The following is a 19,044-nucleotide window of genomic DNA, read 5'->3' on the forward strand; positions in this document are numbered from 1 at the left end:
TTACGAATAAATAGTGCTATATTCATAATATTTGCGAATATGTGACATTCGCGATTAAAATTCGAATTGCGAATATTCGCGAGCAACACTATTGATGTCACCCAGGGAGATAGAAAATGGTGTCAGTTAAAGGCTTACATGATTTCCATATAGACATTGCGTAGTATACCCATCATGGCTTAGAACTTAGTGCAATAACCTATTCCCCTGAGAATACTCACCTGTCCCTGCTCCTGCGTTGCTTCAGGTTGCTCTGACCTCCTCTAGTAAGTCATGGCCAGAACAAAATGATGCAGGCAGTGCTGATTAAGCCATCGGCATTATATGAAAAAAAATTAAAAATGCTGTGACAATGGAATGCAAGGAGAGTAAATGTCTCCTCACGCTATTTACCTGAATCGGCTGAGGGTGGTGGAGGTCCGGACACCTGGCTGCCGCAGTCCAAGTCTGGACTACAGTATTCCAGTTGTGTACTGTTGCCCTAGATGGACAAGTGCTGTCTAACACGGGATGCAGAGAGTGGGGGAGTGTGTTACTAATCCAGTGGAACGTATGCAAACCCCGTTCTTCCTTAATTCAATACCAAACCATTATGACAAGCGGCAGGCGCTTGGTGCTTTGGGACTATTCTAATACTGGCTCTACTTCCAGGTACCTGACATCTAAGAAGCCCTCGTTCTCACTTTCAGGTACAGTGAAAGGTTATTGACAGTCTATTGGTTTGAATAATTGGACTAAAACCCTATGGTATAATAATACAAAAAGAAGAGTCCGAAGACATGACAATGTCCTTCTGGCCTTATTCAGGGAGCCACATAAACACTTATGAAAGTGTTTCTAAAAAACATTTCTAAAAAAATTAAAAGAGCAACAAACACTAAAAATAAAAAAATATTTTAATAAAATATAATACATCAAAATAATAATAATAACAAAAACATTACTTGTCTCTTCAATTCTCCAATGATCCAGGGCAGATGCCAACTTGTCTTTGTTTACACATGGACTACACATGACTGCTGTTGGCCAATCAGTTGTGTCAGTGGTCACATGTCATACTACTACCAGTGATCAGGCAACCGATTTAACATTCAAGGCCACTCAATGGCTGCAGTGGTCATATGCTAGCTGCTTGTAAGTAATAGGGAGGACTGTTGAAGCACCTGTGCCAGATAGCTGGGAGATTGAAGAAGACAGTACTGTCTTTGTAATTTTATAGCATTTAACATTTTATTGTTAATTTTTTTTTATGAAACCTGAAAAAGTCATTAGGGTTTTTTTTTCATTAAGAAGCGGTGAGAGGTCCGCTGGAATCCCAATCCATTCTGGAAGAAAAGCAGCTTCATACTTAAAAACTTTAAGGAATGGAGAGTCAGGTAAAACATAATCAGATAAGTAGATGGTTTCTCCTCCTACCAAGTAACCTACCCAAATACCAAATGTCCCTATGGTCATGATGGTGTGGTTACAATGTGCCAGCAATGCAAAATCCCGAGCAGGCGAGCCCTCCTGTCCATCTCCAGCAAAGTTGACATCACCCAAAGAATTGTTTATATTCTCTTTACACCAATCCATCTCATTACTGGTGACCACAAAGAGAGGGTTCTCATACTTATTTCTGAAGTAGTCCGTGGCTTTTTGCAAGTAACCTTTGTCAGCAATCACCCCTTTCCATGTGTTTGGCATTACCTGCACGTAGTCTCCCCTGCGAACGTGAACCCCGACAAAGGTGATGTTCTTCTTGTTTCCTCTAATTTTCTCAAGATAAGCGTTAGACTCCTCTTTAATAAAATCATGGAAAGTAAATTCTCGAAGAATCTCATCTCTTATATGGTGGTAGAAAGTAAATGAACACGGGTAACCTACAAGATTAACATATTCACCTTCAATGTATCTGTACTCATCAGACATCCAGTCTTGTAGTCCATAATGTCTCCATTGGATGCGGTTCATGACATCTTGGTGAAGCACAGGTAATCTAATCTTAAAGATCTTTGACAGCTGGTTGTACATATCGGGCACAATGTAAGCTTTGTGGCCATTCATCTTGGCAAGGGCATAGAGTGTTGCATACTGACCCATTAAATTGCCCAAACGTCCAATGGCATTGACAGTCCACATACCTTTTTTTTCTGATGTTTTAAGTAAGATCCCTTTCTTGAATGTGTTCATGAACATATATATATCCAGGTTGTAGTAGTAAATGAATGAGATCCACATAATACCAAGGAAAAGTAGGGTTACACAGAGGGACCAGAAAAAAAGTTTGTTCATTTTTGAAGGGTCCCAGCTATGAATAAAATGGAAAAATATAAAAAAAAAAAGGATGAATAAAATGGAAAAATATATAAAAAAAGTAAATACATAGTGGTGTAGTCACAGATTTTATACATATTTATATATAGCTTTACAAGTATAGTGTATTTTACAGTTACATTTCACCAACCACAAATTTGAGGCTGCTTGAATAAAAAACAAACATATATACACTCAATGGCAACTGTTGTTAACACAAATATCTAATTGGCCAATCACAAGGCAGCAACTCAATACATTTAGGCATTCAGGATTTAAGTGACTTTGAACCTTTGATATAAGGCAGGATGGATCAATACTTTCATGTTGTTTACAACAAATACTGACCGTGCCATCTGAATCTCACCGTTGGAATTGTGATTCATTGACCAGGCAATGTTCTTCCAGTCTTCTATTGTAGAATTTTGGTGAGCCTGTGCAAATTGTACTCTCAGTTTTCTGTTTTAGCTCACAGGAGTAGCCCCTGCTGTGGTCTTCACCTGCTGTAGCCCATCTGCTTCAAGGTTGGATGCAATGTCCGTTTAGAAATGGTATTCTGCATACCTTGGTTGTAACAAGTGGTTATTTGAGTTACTGTTGCCTTTCGTCCACACAAATGTCGCTCACTGGATATTTTCTCTTTTTCATACTATTCTCTGTAAACCCTAGAGATTAAAAATACCAATAGATCATCAGTTTCTGAAATACTCAGACCATCTCATCTGGCATTAACAACCATGTCACGTTCAAAGTAATTTAACACGTCCTAGCGATACATCCTAGCGATCTCCTGCACTGCCGCAGCTGCCGTGGTTGCGATCGCGCTGCTCCCGGCAGCATTAAACCCATAGATGCCGTGATCAACCCTGTTCACCAACGGCGGCACCGTGATACAATCGCGGTTCGCCGTTGGTTGCTATGGCAGCAGGAGGTCAGAAGATGACCTCCTGTCTGCCTGCTACGGAAGCCTGTGAGATCAAGCCAGAGGCTGGATCGCACAGGCTGTACTGTGTGCAGCTGATCAGGTCATACTGTGCTGCAGTACAAATGTATGTATGAAGTGTAAAAAAAAAAAAAAAAAAATGCCCCTTTCCCAATAAAACCCTGTATTATCATCAAAAAAGATCAAAAACCATTTACATAATAGGTATTGCCACTTCCATAATGATGTGTACTATAAAACTATAATGTAAAGCATCCCACACGGTGAACACCGTAAAAAAAACCAACAACAACAAAAAAGCGCAAAATTCGCCAATTTTGGTACAAATAACAGAATAAGAAAAGATCAAAAGGTTGCACATATTGCAAAAATGATACCAATAAAAAGTAGAGCTCATCCCGCAAAAATTAAGCCCTTACTCAATAGCGTTGGCCGAAAATGTAAAAAGTTATAGCTGTTGGAAAATGAATGGCAGAAAAAGAATTTTGCTAAGAAAAGGAAAAAGAACATAGAAATCTATATAAAATGGGTATCACATAATCGTTCTGACCCACAGAATAAATATAACATCACTTTTATCGCACAGTGTTCACCATAAAAAAATTAATAAAAAAAAAAAACGCCAGAAATTTTCCAGTTTTTCACAAAAAATGCACCAGTTATATAAAATACAATATGTCACGAAAAACAATCTCAGAATCTCTCCGCTCAAAAAAAGCGTTCTAAAGTTATTACCAAGAGACCCAGTCAAAGAAAAGAAAAAAAGCCTGGTCATTAAGGTAAAAAATGGGTCTGTCCTTAAGGGGTAAAGGTATACGCCGGTGGAAAACATTTTTTTTTTAAATCAACTGGTGCCCAAAAGTTAAACAGATTTGTAAATTACTTCTATTAACCCCTTAAGGACTTGTAAGCGTTTTCCAGTTTTTGCATTTTCATTTTTTCCTCCTTACCTTTTCCTTTCAATTTTCCACCTAAAAATCCATATTATGGCTTATTTTTATTATTGTGCGATATAATGGAAGAAAAAACACAATTTTGTATTTTTGGGGGCTTCTGTTTCTACGCAGAACAGTTTTCAGTAAAAATGACACCTTATCATTATTCTGTAGGTCCATACGGTTAAAATGATACCCTACTTATATAGGTTTGATTTTGTTGTACTTCTGGAAAAAATCATAACTACATGCAGGAAAATGTATACGTTTAAAAATGTCATCTTCTGACCCCTATAACTTTTACATTTTTCCGCATATGGGGATGTATGAAGACAAATTTTTTGTGCCGTGATTTTATCGGTACCCTTTCTGTTTTGATTGGACTTTTTGATTGCTTTTTATTAATTTTTTAATGGAATAAAAAGTGACCAAAATACGCTATTTTGGACTATGGAATTTTTTTTACCTGTATGCCATTGAATGTGCAGTTTAATTAATTATATATTTTTTCATAATTTGGACATTTACACACGCGGCAATACCACATTTGTTTATATTTATTTTTATTTACATATTTTTTTAATGGGAAAAGGGGGGTGATTCTGACTTTTATTAGGGAACGGGTTAAATCACTCAGGCACGGAGCAGTCATTCAGCGATCGGACATGCAGGAGGCAGGTAGGGATCCTTCTGGTGTCCTGCAAGGTGTTCGGGATGCCCCGGTCTAAGGTGTCTGATTGCAGGGTCCCACTGCTAGGGATCCCCCGCAATCTCCCTGCTGCCCCCGCCATTCATTTAGAGCATTGTGTGCAGCACCGGAGGCTCGTGACGTCACGGCCACTCTCCCTCAATGCAATTCTATGGGATGGGGCGTGACGGCTGTCATGCCTCCTCCCATAGACTTGCATTGAGGGGGCATGGCCATGACGTTAAGAGCGGGCATGGCCGTGACATCACGAGCCTCCACCCCGCATCGCCAGTCATCCGGTATGATTGTCATTGTTCATTTAAGAAATTTAACAGCAAGTACATTTAAAGGGAAAAAAGTAAGAAATTATCATCTAATGTGCCATAGACACAAAGAAGAGATGACATTAATGAAGTATGTGATCTTGGATAGAGATGAACCCAGTGAACCCAGTCTCGCTCAGAACTTTAGGGCAAAACATTCAAAACTGACCAGACTCAGCTCTCGCTAGCCTGGCATTGGCACTTATAAGCAAGAGGGATGAGAAACACATGGAATTTCGGTGCCCAAATAAATAGAGGAAGACTGAGATGATATCAGTGTAGCCCAGCATATCTTGCTAGAATTGAGATCACATCACCCTAGATTAGACAATCATTGCTTACATTATGTTACACACAGCTCCCAGGCCAAACAGGAGATAGCATAGAGGTGGGTTTTAGAGTTTGTAAAAAACCCTATGCACCGAATTGCAGCTGCCATCTTGGAGAGAGTGATGGATAAAGCAGTGCACAAAAGAAATAGTGATCTCAGAAACCTAATAGAAAGAAAGCTAAGCAAAGCATTGAGCCACTGCTTTATCTATCACTCTCTCCAAGATGGCAGCTGCAATTCGGTGCATAGTGTTTTATCAGCCTCTAAAACCCACCTCTATGCTATCTCCTGTTTGGCTTACACAGTAATGCAGGGACTTTACATGCCCGGGAATAAATGTTCTAAACCATTTGGTGCAACTGATTGTCACAAAAAGTAACATATAAAGAAAATTGCGACAAATCACAGTCAAAAAACTGTGTAAAATCCTTCATACATACCCCCCATAGTGTTTCTACATGTTTAACATAAATACATACTGAAAGCACTGAAAGTGAACGTTCAATGGCAGTTTCTCCACCACTTGACTATTTGGTGAGTGCCAAATCATCCTAAAACATGACAATAACCTCCAAATATTTTTCAATTTGAAAAAATAAAAATATGTGTGTATTTATATATATATATATATATATATATATATATATATATATATATATACATATATATATATATATATAACCTAAATGAATAGTTGGCAGTGGAAGGGGTAGAGGAAAAAGTACCCCTGCCATGTCCTCTGCCAGTAAGCACTTTGGTGGCAGAAGCAGCTTTATGGGCACTACCCATTTGCCCAGGCCCAGTGCAGGTAGCAACAGTACCCGATGCCTTGAGGTAGCAGTAGCAGCGGCATCAGCAGAGGGTTTCAGAGGATAATAAGACCTTTGTGAACTGGTTGACTTGTTCTTGGTCATCTCAGGAGGAAGAAGAGTCTGACAATATGACGATGAGGCAGGTGTCAATGGATTTTTCATTGTCTGTCCATCCTAGACTGTCTGTTCCAACATCTTTGTCTTTGCTTTCCCCCACTAGTGCTAAGTGGAAGGATAGCACTGGCCATGAGGAGGAGTTGTGTAAGGACAGTCAGCCTTTGGAGTGTGTCGCAGTGGTGAATGTGGGCTTAGTGGTGGTAGGCGTGGTGGCGTGATTGTAAGGCATCATGGTGGATAGGCTGAGGGGGAGCAGAATAATACATCAGAAGCTCATACTGAAAAGATTGGTGGGAACGAAGAGAAGAAGTTTGATGATGTCAGCGATAAAGAGCAGAGCCAAGGTAAGGCCAGAATATCTGTCAAAATGTACAAGACCTGTTGGTCTGATCAGCTAAGGAGCAGGTGACGGTGACACTGCTGCATCAGTAGGTTTGAGAAAAAAGCCCTCCAGGTATCCTGCTGTTAAAATTGTGTTCTATCTTAACAGATGCAGAAAACCAGGGACAGTGCTGTCTCTGCAAAAAGTAAGACATAACCAGTGTCTGACTTTAGGAATTACAGCTCTACATAAGCACATGTGGTAACATTACATGGCCTAACTAGAAGTATCACTAGTCCACTACTGCCTGTTCTTCACTGGATACTACAACTACCACCAGTCCACCACTGCTGCTCTCTGCTGGCTACTACTACAACCAGTCCACTACCCTTGCTGCTGCTTCTAACAGCCAGGCCTTCACATACACAACCAATGATCCCCAAAAAAAGGGGATATTTTTCTGGCTTTAAAAAAAAAACGTATTTCTTCTTCAACATTTCGGGACACCAATCCAGTTGCAACTCTTAAAAGAGAGAATTTTTGGAACACTTAAAAAAGCCATTTCGTCTTCTTCACTTGCCAGCTAGAAAACCTGTTGCAACTTCCATAATGGGATAATTTTTTAAATTTTTTTTTCAAATTTTCAATATTTACAAAGGCTATTTGTTCACTATCTATTAGTACAGTGACCCCTCGACCTATGATGGCCCCGACATACGATCATTTCAACATGCTATGGCCTCTCAGAGGCCATCACATGTTGAAGGCAGCATCAACATATGATGCTTTTTTATGTCGGGGCCATCGCATAAACGGCTATCCGGCAGCGCAAACTGCTTCAGCTGCCACCGGATAGCCGTTTACCGGGCCCCGTGAGCTCCGGTGATGGTCACTTACCTGTCCTCGAGGCTCAGGCTCGTCCTCTTCGGGATCCTCTGCATTGTCGGTGCTCTCCATCGACGTCATCACGTCGCTGCGCACGCCGTCCCGTCATCCAATAGGAGTGGCGTGCGTAGCGACGTGATGACGGAGAGCGCGGATGCCGGGGAAGTAGAGGCCATGCCGGAGCATCGGGGACACCCCGGGGACGAGGCGACAGCGATGGACGGCGACATCCAGGGCAGTGGTGACGAGCGGTGACGGTCCGGAGCGGCGGGGACAGGTGAGTACAACTTCCTCTAACAGTGGTCTACAACCTGCGGACCTCCAGATGTTGCAAAACTACAACACCCAGCATGCCCGGACAGCCAACGGCTGTCCGGGCATGCTGGGTGTTGTAGTTTTGCAATATCTGGAGGTCCGCAGGTTGTAGACCACTGTCCTATACTTTACATTGCACGAATCCCTCAACATGCGATGGTTTAAGCAAACGATGGTCCATTTGGAACGGATTACCATCATATGTTGAGGGACCACTGTACTTTACTATTTTGAGACACCGTCACCAATCCTGTTTCAACTTTTAAAAAGAGAGATTTTTTGGAGAGCTTGGAAAAAGTCATTGCGTCATTCTAAAGGCAAACTTTATGCACCTTTACTTTGTCCTTGCTACTTTGAGATTAACTAAGCCTTAAAGGGTAGCTCCCACCATCCTATTATTTTTTTCTGTCCCTGCCTATTGCCAATCTATCCCTAACCCCCTCCCTGCTTTTAATTTTTTTTTAAACTATATTAAAAATGCCTTTTGTCTGCCTGGCAGTGTGCTCACTACCAGGCAGACTTCCCCAGCAGGCACCACGTCACTGATGCCTGCTGTGGGGACTTCCGCCCTTAGTTCATCTACACAGGGTGCCTCCAGCTGTTTCACCACTACAACTCCCAGCTTGCCCTGACATCTATTGGCTGTCAGGGCATCCTGGGAGTTGTAGTATTGAAACAGCTGGAGGCACCCTGTGTAGATAAACTATTAGTTAGTTACATGCGGCGCTAGCCCGTCCCCTCCGTCTCCCTCCCCCCGCGCCATACCATGTTCCCTCCATCACAACCCCCCACCCCCCCCCCCCCCCCCCCGCATATCCCGTTCCCTTCATCACAAACCCCCCTCCCGCATACCCCGTTCCCTCATTACACTTACTGCAGAGTCCGGCAGCGGGCGTGCAGGGACAGCGGCGGCGAAGAGGCGGCGGTGATGTGCGGGAGGAGTGGCCGGGGAGCCAATGCGCTCGCTCCCTGCCTGTCTGATTGACAGGCAGGCAGCGAGCGCAGGCTGAATGAGAAAGGACCGATGCCCGCCCGCATCAGTCCTTTTTCAGGCGTGACGTCACGCCAGGCTGTAGCCGGCCACTAGGAGGGAGACCCCCTAGTGGCCGGTTTTCAAATGTAAATTAAAGCATTTTAATTAAAAAAATATCCATCACAAACCCCCCCTCCCCCGCATATCCCGTTCCCTTCATCACAAACCCCCCTCCCGCATACCCCATTCCCTCATTACACTTACTGCAGAGTCCGGCAGTGGGCGTGCAGGGACAGCGACGGCGACGAGGTGGCGGCGGCGATGTGCGGGAGGAGTGGCCGGGGAGCCAATGCGCTCGCTCCCTAACTGTCTGTTTGACAGGCAGGGAGCAAGCGCAGGCTGAATGAAAAAGGACCGATGCCCGGCTGCATCAGTCCTTTTTCAGGCGTGACGTCACGCCAGGCTGCAGCCGGCCATTAGGAGGGAGACCCCTAGTGGCCGGTTTTCAAATGTAAATTAAAGCAATTTAATTAAAAAAATAAAAGTATATTAGAGATATGTTGTGGTACATAAGTACTACAACATATCAAAAAATAAAGTTGGTGACAGTGCCCATTTAAAACTATTTTAAAACTACTTTAATGCATTCATAGCTGAGTGTGATTTCTAGGTGGTATTGTTAAGTTTCTGTTACTGGAGATATGATTCCAGTATTCACAGCCAATATTATTTATATAAATAGACCAGATAATGTTGCCATAAATAGACTAGATAATGTTGCCAGGTTTCCAGTAACAGAAATCTCTGTGCAAATAGGGTTTGAAATCTAAGAGCCATTCACTTCTGGAAATTAATGGAGGTGCGAGACCACAGACTTCACAGGCAGAAGTCTATGGCTACATGGTTGGTAACTGAACAGTAGAATCTCTCAATAATGGACACGCACAGGGAAAAAAAAACTGTCTGCTATTGAGAGATGTACCCTATGGGGAAAAAAGGTTCAAAAATCTTACTTAATTACCAAACACTGTACTGTACTCACTCCAGAGCCTAATTACCTATAAAACATGATAAAAAAAAATATTACAGTATAATCTCCCTGTGCCGTGTAATCACCCCTTATCGCCCCCCCCCCCGTACCATTTCATCCTCCAATGCCATTTTATTCCACCTCTTGATCCCTCCAATGCAATTTCATCCTTCCTTTATCCCACTGTGCCACTTTATCCCCCCTGTGACCTGTGCTGAATCATCCCCCCCCTTACTCCCTGTGCCACATCATTTCCCCTTGATCCCCCCTGTGCCATTTCATTCCTCCTTTATTACTCTCTGTGCAAATTCCTCACTCCCTCTTTACCAACCCCTGTGCCATTACATTCTCCCACTGGGAGCCCTGACCCATTACTGGTATTGGCTGTACCCCCCTGACGGCGGCTCTGTGTATGAGGTAGGGCCGGCAGATAAGCCTCGTTGTCCCCTATTGGGTGTGTTTTGTCCCCTATTCAGAGTGTTTTGTCCACTATTGGGAGTGTTTTGTCCCCTTTCGGGTCCTTGTCCACTATTGGGGGTGTCTCTCATTCAGAGGGTGCAAATAAATTAAGTCTTATGGCACTCTGCCTGGGAATAAATAACTGTCCGCTATTGGGACGTGTCCCCTATTGGAAGGTGTCTGCTAAGGGACATTTTACTGTATTATGCACCACATTGAGATGTCACAGACCTAGACGAGGCAGTACGCCTCAGGCCTAGCTTAATAATAATATAATAATAATAATATTTATTTATATAGCGCCAATAGATTTTGCAGCACTTTACACTTTTTGGGCTTAGCATGCCAGAATGTAATGTGCTGCAGCTGGGAAATACAGTGCCCAAGTCTGTGTACCCCGCAGCTGGGAATTGCAGTGAGAATGACTGAAGGAGAAACATTTTTCTGCCTGCTTTTGAGAATGATGGGTAGTGAAATAAAATGCAATGGCTGGTATTTTTCAAGGCAGAGACTGTCTGGAATCGGATTAACCAGGGCCGGATTAACACTGGCAGTCCTGGAGCTCCTGCTCCAGGCCTCGTGTCCCCAGTCGAACAAGGGGCCCCCTGAACCCAGGCCCTCTTCCTTTTAGGGCTGTGGAAACAAGCAGACACTTTCTGACAGCTCTGCCACTTTAAGAGCAGAGATGTTTCAGCGTGCAGCACGTCCACTGACCGTAAAATGTGCCATCAAAACAAAAATGGTACCAATAAAAACTACAGATCACAGCACAAAAAAGAGCCCTCATACTGCCCCGTATTGCTTGATTTAATCATAATTCATGCATATACATATTGTATCTCTTCATGTTATGTCACACATACCTAATTAGTTATGCAAATTAGCATGGTTGGTATGTTTTTGTAAGAAAGGTGGCAATCCCACTAGGCCTATCGTTCCCGAATGAGGGGTCCATATGATTGACATAACATAATGATGGACACCCTCCACATAAAATGACAGTGACACATCATCAGGAGTTGTACCAGGTATACTAAGTAATCTACATAACATCTATGATCCTAAATGTCATGATTGTTGTTACATTTCTGACAATTGGCTAAATATAATCCATCAATAGAAGAAAAAACACCTAGGCTGATCCCAGGAGACGAGTAGCCTTACCTGTTGACGCAGGTTGCTTCAGTTGTAGATTTAGACCTTTTGTTTCCTATAATATGATGAGAAAGAGAAGAAAAACCTGTATCACAGTCACCAGTCACCTTCCCGTGTATCTTACAGGGTGTGAACTCACAGCTGACACAAGAGATCTGACTATAAATTCAGGGCCAGCCTTAGAGGTGTGAAAGTTGTGTAACTGCACATAATCCTACCTCTTCCTTGTATGAAGGGGGTAACAGTCTTGCCTTTTTTTTTTTTTTTTTTTTTTTACAGCATTTATAAATGTGCTTTACAGTAGGATCCATGGACATAGACTGGAATGAGAATGTTTTCTGGGTCTGGGACCTGTCCACAGGTCATTCCACGTGGAGGGGGAGGCTGATTTCTGAGTGTCAGCTATTGTATTATCTATATACCAAGGTCATTTTTTTACTGTACTCCTGTATGTCATACTATAGAGGAGACTGCTAGGAAAAGATCCATACAGAACCATGAGTCTTCGTTTAGTGTTATAGTTAGTGGTCAAACTGAAAACAGACAGATTTCAGGATTATTTTATACTATAGATCCTTAAAGGGTAGCTCCCGCCATCCTATTTTTTTTTTTTTGCTAGCCCGTTTACCCCCCCCCCCCCCGCACTACGGCACTAGCCCGTTCCCTCCTCCCACCCCCGCCCTGCATACCCCGTTCCCTCATTACACTTGCAGTTACTGCAGAGTCTGGCAGCGGGCGTGCAGGGACAGCGGGGGCAACGAGGCGGCGATATGCGGGAGGAGTGGCCTCCCAGCCAGTGGCTGGGGAGCCAATGCGCTCGCTCCCGCCTGTCTGATTGACAGGCAGGGAGGGAGTGCAGCCTAACTGAAAAAGGACTGATTGCCACTCCAAAATCAGTCCTTTTTCAGTGGCCGGTTTTTAAATGTAAATAAACCTTTTTAATGAAAAAAAATAAAAATAAAAGTATATTAGAGATATGTTGTAGTACATAAGTACTACAACATATCAAAAAATAAAGTTGGTGACAGTGCCCATTTAAATGGTAAATTAGAAAAAATAAAAAAAACATTACCAACAAATTCTTCACAAATAGTTTTTTTTTTTTTTACTTTGCAGCTTTATTAGAGTTTAGCAGCGTTTAGGCCTGCATCGTCATGCATTTAGTAGCGGTGGTGCAAGGTTCTAGGGAATGTTACAGTACCCTAGTATACTGCACAGCTGCTATTAACCCCTTAAGGACCAAGCCCATTTTGACCTTAAAGGAAAACTGTCACATATTTTTTCCCGCACTATCCACAGGTACTGGTGGATAGTGCGGGAGACGCTGATTAAAACGAGCCCATACGTGCCGCCGTTCACCCGCAATTGTAGTTTTAATCTCTGTGTATATCCTGCTGTAACTGGCAAGGGCGGGGCTTCTGCGGGCTAACTGGCACTGATTTCAGCGCCGCTCATGAATATTCATCCCCCCTCCCTCTGGTTAGGAGCGGCGAAGAGAGAGAGAACAGGAGGGATGAATATTCATGAGCGGCGCTGACGTCAGTGTCAGTTAGCCCGCAGAAGCCCCGCCCTTGCCAGTTAAAGCAGGATATACACAGAGATTAAAACTACAATTGCGGGCAAACGGCGGTGCGGATCAGACCAAGGTAGGGCTCATTTTAATCAGCGTCTCCCAGTGCCTGGGGATAGTGCGGGAGAAAATATGTGACAGTTTTCCTTTAAGGACCAGGCCAATTTTATATTAGCATTTTCATTTTTTCCTCCTCGTCTTCTAAAAATCGTAACTCTTTTATATTTTCATCCACAGACTAGTATGGGGGCTTGTTTTTTGCGTGACCAGTTGTCCTGCATAATGAAATCACAAATTTTACCATAAAATGTACGGCGCAACCAAAAAAATACTATTTGTGTGGGGAAATTAAAAAGAAAACCGCAATTTTGCTAATTTTGGAAGGTTTCGTTTTCACGCCGTACAATTTACAGTAAAAATAACATGTGTTCTTTATTCTTTGGGTCAATACGATTAAAATGATACCCATGATAATGTACTTTTCTATTATTGTTGCGCTTAAAAAAACGCAAACTTTTTAACCAAATTAGTATGTTTAAAATTCTCCTATTTTGACTACCTATAACTTTTTAATTTTTCCGTATAAGCGGCGGTATGAGGGCTAATTTTTTGCGCCATGATCTGTACTTTTTATTGATACTACATTTGTGGTTATAAAACTTTTATTAATTTTTTTATTATTATTTTTTTTAAATGTGACAAAAAAGTAGCAATTTTGCGGGGTTTTTTTTTACGCTCACGCCGTTCACCGTACGGGATCGATAACATTATATTTTAATAGTTCGGACATTTCCGCACACGGTGATACTAAATATGTGTATTCATTTTTTTTTTTTACACTTTATGGTGGTAAAATGGGAAAAAAGGACATTTTACATTTTTATTGGGGGGGGGATTTTTCACATTTTTTTTACTTTTATTTTTACACTTTAATAGTCCCCATAGGAGATTATCTATAGCAATTGTTTGATTGCTAATACTGTTCAGTGCTATGTATAGGACATAGCACTGATCAGTATTATTGGTCATCTTCTGCTCTGGTCTGCTTGATCTCAGACCAGAGAAGAAGACCCGGGAGACGGCCGGAGCAAGGTGAGGGGACCTCCGGCCGCCATGTTGGATGATCGGATCTGTATTGATCACGGCATCTGAGGGGTTAATGGCGGACATCCGCGCGATCGCAGATGTCCGCCATTACCAGCGGGTCCCTGGATGCTTATAGCTGCCAGGACCTGTCGCGCATGCCGCATGCACCCGCCCGGTTCTCGCAGTCATGGCGAGGCGTAAATGTACGTCATGGTGCATTAAGTACCACGTCATCATGACGTACATTTACATCCATTGTTGTTAGGGGGTTAAAGGGGTACTCTGGTGGAAAACTTTTTCTTTTTTTAAATCAACTGGTGCTAGAAAGTTATACAGATTTGTAACTTACTTCTATTAAAAAATCTTAATCCTTCCAGTACTTATTAGCTGCTGAATACTACAGAGGAAATTCTTTTCTTTTTGGAACACTGAGCTCTCTGCTGACATCATGACCACAGTGCTCTCTGCTGACACCTCTGTCCATTTTAAGAACTGTCCAGAGTAGGAGAAAATCCCCATGCTGCTCTGGACAGTTCCTAAAATAAGCACTGTGGTCATGATGTCAACAAAGAGCACTGTGTTCCAAAAAGAAAAGAATTTCCTCTGTAGTATTCAGCAGCTAATACGTACTGGAAGGATTAAGATTTTTTTAATAGAAGTAATTTACAAATCTGTATAACTTTCTAGCACCAGTTGATTTAAAAAAAGAGAAAGTTTTCCACCAGAGTACCCCTTTAACCCCCTAACGACAATGGATGTAAATGTACGTCATGATGACGTGGTACTTAATGCACCATGACGTACATTTACGCCTCGCCATGACTGCGAGAACCGGGCGGTTGATTTAAAAAATAAAATAAATTTTTTTTCACCGGAGTACCCCTTTAACCCCTTAAGGACACATGACGTACTGGAACGTCATGTGTCCGCTCCCGATCTATAACGCGGGGCCATGGCCAGGACCTGTGGCTAATAGCGTGCGGCATTGATCGTGGTGCCGCGCGCTATTAACCCTTTAGATGCGGCATTCAAAGTTGAACACCGCGTCTAAAGTGAAAGTGAAAGTATGCCAGTAAGCTCAGTGGGCAGTTCGGGATAGCTGCGGCGAAATCGCGGCATCCTGAACAGCTTACAGGACAGCAGGAGGATCCCTACCTGCCTCCTCGCTGTCCGATCGCCGAATGACTGCTCAGTGCCTGAGATCCAGGCATGAGCAGTCAAGCGGCAGAATCATCGATCACTGGTTTCCTATGAGAAACCAGTGATCAATGATAAAGATCAGTGTGTGCAGTGTTATAGGTCCCTATGGGATAACAATGATCAGTGTGTGCAGTGTTATAGGTCCCTATGGGATAACAATGATCAGTGTGTGCAGTGTTATAGGTCTCTATGGGAGCTATAACACTGCAAAAAAAAAAAGTGAATAAAGATCATTTAGCCCCTCCCCTATTAAAAGTTTGAATCACCCCCCCTTTTCCCATAAAAAAAAAATCTGTGTAAATAAAAATAAAAATAAACATATATGGTATCACCGCGTGCGGAAATGTCCGAATTATAAAAATATATCATTAATTAAACCGCTCGGTCAATGGCGTACGCGCAAAAAAATTCAAAAGTCCAAAATAGTGCATTTTTGGTCACTTTTTATATCATGAAAAAATGAATAAAAAGCGAACAATGAGTCCTATCAATGGTACCATTAAAAACTTCAGATCACGGCGCAAAAATTGAGCCCTCATACCGCCCCATATGCAGAAAAATAAAAAAGCTATAGGGGTCAGAAGAGGACAATTTTAAACATATTAATTTTCCTGCATGAAGTTATGATTTTTTCCAAAAGTGCGACAAAATCAAACCTATATAAGTAGGGGATCATTTTAATCGTATGAACCTACAGAATAAAGATAAAGTGTCATTTTTACCGAAAAATGTACTACGTAGAAACGGAAGCTCCCAAAATTTACAAAACAGCGTTTTTTTCAATTTTGTCTCACAATTATTTTTTTTTCCGTTTCACCGTAGATTTTTAGGCAAAATGACTGACGTCATTACAAAGTAGAATTGGTGGCGCAAAAAATAAGCAATCATATGGATTTTTAGGTGCAAAATTGAAAGAGTTATGATTTTTTAAAGGCAAGAAGCAAAAAACAAAAATGCAAAAACGGAAAAAACCCCGGTCCTTAAGGAGTTAAGGACCAGGCCAATTTTATTTTTGCATTTTAATTTTTTCCTCCTCGCCTTCTAAAAATCATAACTCTTTTATATTTTCATACACAGACCAATATGAGCGCTTGTATTTTGCGTCACCAACTTTACTTTGTAATGACCACTTATTTTACCATAAAATGTACGGCGCAACCGAAATATTCTTTTTCTGGGAAAATTTCAAAGAAACCCGCAATTTAGCAAATTTTGGAAGGTTTTGTTTTCACGGTGTACACTTTATGGTAAAAATGACATGTTTTCTTTATTCTGGGGGTTAATACGACTAAAATTATACCCATGATATATGCTTTTCTATAATTGTACTGGTAAAAAAAAAAAAATTTGTTTTAACATAATTTGTATGTTTGAAATTGCCCTACAACTTATTAATAATTTTGACCACATATAACGTTCTAATTTTTCCGTATACGGGGCAATATGAGGGCTCATTTTTTGCGCCATGATCTGTAGTTTTTATTGGTACCACTTTTGCTTTGTTTTAACATTTTATTAATCTTTTATTAATTTTTTAAGGAATAAAATGTGACAAAAAAGCAGCAATTTTGGACTTTTTTTTTTTTTCGTTTACGCCGTTCACCATACGGGATAATTAACAATATATTTTGATAGTTACGACTTTTACACATCCGGCGATACCAAATATTTTTATTATTTTTTTTATGCTTTTTTGGGGGTAAAATGGGAAAAACGGATGATTTATGTTTTTATTGGGAGAGGGGATTTTTCACTTATTTTTAACTTTTTTTTTTTTTACATTTTTTTTTCACTTTAGTTTACACTTTAATAGTCCCCATAGGGGACTATGTAAAGCAATCATTTGATTGTTAATACTGTTCTGTGCTATGCATAGGGCATAGCACTGATCAGTGTTATTTGTGATCTTCTGCTCTGGTCTGCTCGATCTCAGACCAGAGCAGAAGACCCCTGGAGACGGACGGAGGAAGGTGAGGGGGCCTCCATCCGCCATTATGGATCATCGGATCCCCACGGCAGAAATGCGGACGATCCGATCATCCATTTAAAGTAACGCACTGCCGCAGATACTGTGATCTGTATAGATCACGGCATCTGAGGGGTTAATGGCAGACATCCGCATGATCGCAGATGTCCGCCATTACCAGCGGGTCCCTGGCTGCTGACAGCAGCAGGGACCTGCCGCCCATGACGCAAATACCGGTCCGGTGTTCGCGGTCATGGCGGAGCGTAAATGTACATCATGGTGCTGTAAGTACATTTACGTCCATTGTTGTTAAGGGGTTAAGCAACTTTCCGATAAGTTTTTATTTCCTACTGGCCCAGCCCCCACCTTCTGACACAAACTTATCTCGGCAGTGGCAGCCAATCACTGTCAGCAGCAATGTCCCATCTCAGCTGGTTATTGGCTGATTGGGCCGTCACTGCTCAGACCAGTTCATCTCAGAATTTAGGGGCCAGAACGCTCAGCAGGAAGAGATGAGCCGTTCTGGAGATCTTAGGGTCCCAGCAGTCAGACCCCCACAATCAGTCACGCATGCATTTTTAGACTATCTAGTCTGTTTACTCTAAGAATTAGACAGTTTTAGCCTCCATGTTAAGAGTAGTCACTAGGGTGTGTCTATTGATGCCTACATATTTTAGTTCACACCTGCAATTCAACCAGTATATGACAATATAAAGATGACTGAGCTAGACAGTTTTGTCCCTATGGACACAGCCCCATTTGTACAAATCTGACACGTGTCACTTCACGTAGCTAAAGTTATTCTGAGAATGTTTTAATGACACATTGGGGGGTTGTGGGCATTCATTCCTCCTGCATTAATTTTTATTTATTTTTTGCAGTATTTTTGTCTTACTTGAGTGCTTTTTTTGCACCTTTTTCAAGGAAAATATCTTCCACTGAGATGTCTATAATGATTCACTGCATTTCACAGTTAGTTTTGCAGAAAGTGTCTATTTTAAAATTGTGCACGTTTGTAGTAATTCATTGTAGTCTTTGCCTGTTAATTTATGTTGTTTTGCCATGTACCCTTAAAGGAGTAGTCCAGTGGTGACTCAGTGGTGAGCAACTTATCCCCTATCCTAAGGATAGGGGATAAGTTGCAGATCGCGGGGGGTCCGACCGCTGGGGCCCCCTGCGATCTCCTGTACGGAGCCCCGACAGCCCGCGGGAAGGGGGCGTGTCGACCTCCACGCGAGGCGGCGGCCGACACGCCCCCTCAATACAACTCTATGGCAGAGCCGAAGCGCTGCCTTCGGCAATCTCCGGCCCTGCCATAGAGATGTATTGAGGGGGCGTGTTGGCCACCGCTTCGTGCGGGGGTCGACACCCGCTATCTGGGCCGAGAGCCGGGGCCCCGTACAGAGAGATCGCAGGGGGCCCCAGCGGTCGGACCCCCGCGATCTCAAACTTATCCCCTATCCTTAGGATAGGGGATAAGTTTTTCACCACTGGACTACCCCTTTAAGAAATGTACAGTATCTGTAAGGAGGTATGATGCAGAGAACCCATGTGACCCTGATTGCCCAATGGGAGGCCCCCTAGCTAGGCCATATATATGTAGTGTAGGGGGGAGGAGTTATTCAGTTCAGTTGTTTTG

The 19,044-nt window shown here is 42.3% G+C and overlaps 1 protein-coding gene across 5 annotated transcripts in view; it reads right to left on the minus strand.

The window, feature by feature from the left end:
* Window positions 1-956: 956 nt before the first annotated feature.
* The window catches only part of LOC130293594 (galactoside alpha-(1,2)-fucosyltransferase 2-like), a 39,882-nt gene continuing 21,794 nt past the window's right edge, over window positions 957-19,044 (minus strand). For 2 of the 5 annotated variants that reach the window (XM_056542459.1, XM_056542456.1), the window contains exons 2-4: window positions 11,593-11,638; window positions 2,644-2,960; window positions 957-2,290 (exon numbers count right to left, since the gene is read on the minus strand). In XM_056542459.1, the coding sequence (XP_056398434.1) occupies window positions 1,237-2,290; window positions 2,644-2,681 (1,092 nt within the window). In that variant the 5' untranslated portion in view covers window positions 2,682-2,960; window positions 11,593-11,638 and the 3' untranslated portion in view covers window positions 957-1,236. The remainder of the gene's footprint in view (window positions 2,291-2,643; window positions 2,961-11,592; window positions 11,639-19,044) is intronic. The other 3 variants (XM_056542457.1, XM_056542455.1, XM_056542460.1) reach the window with 2 other exon arrangements.

Source organism: Hyla sarda, chromosome 10 (genome assembly GCF_029499605.1).
Source record: "Hyla sarda isolate aHylSar1 chromosome 10, aHylSar1.hap1, whole genome shotgun sequence".
Lineage (NCBI taxonomy): Eukaryota > Metazoa > Chordata > Amphibia > Anura > Hylidae > Hyla > Hyla sarda.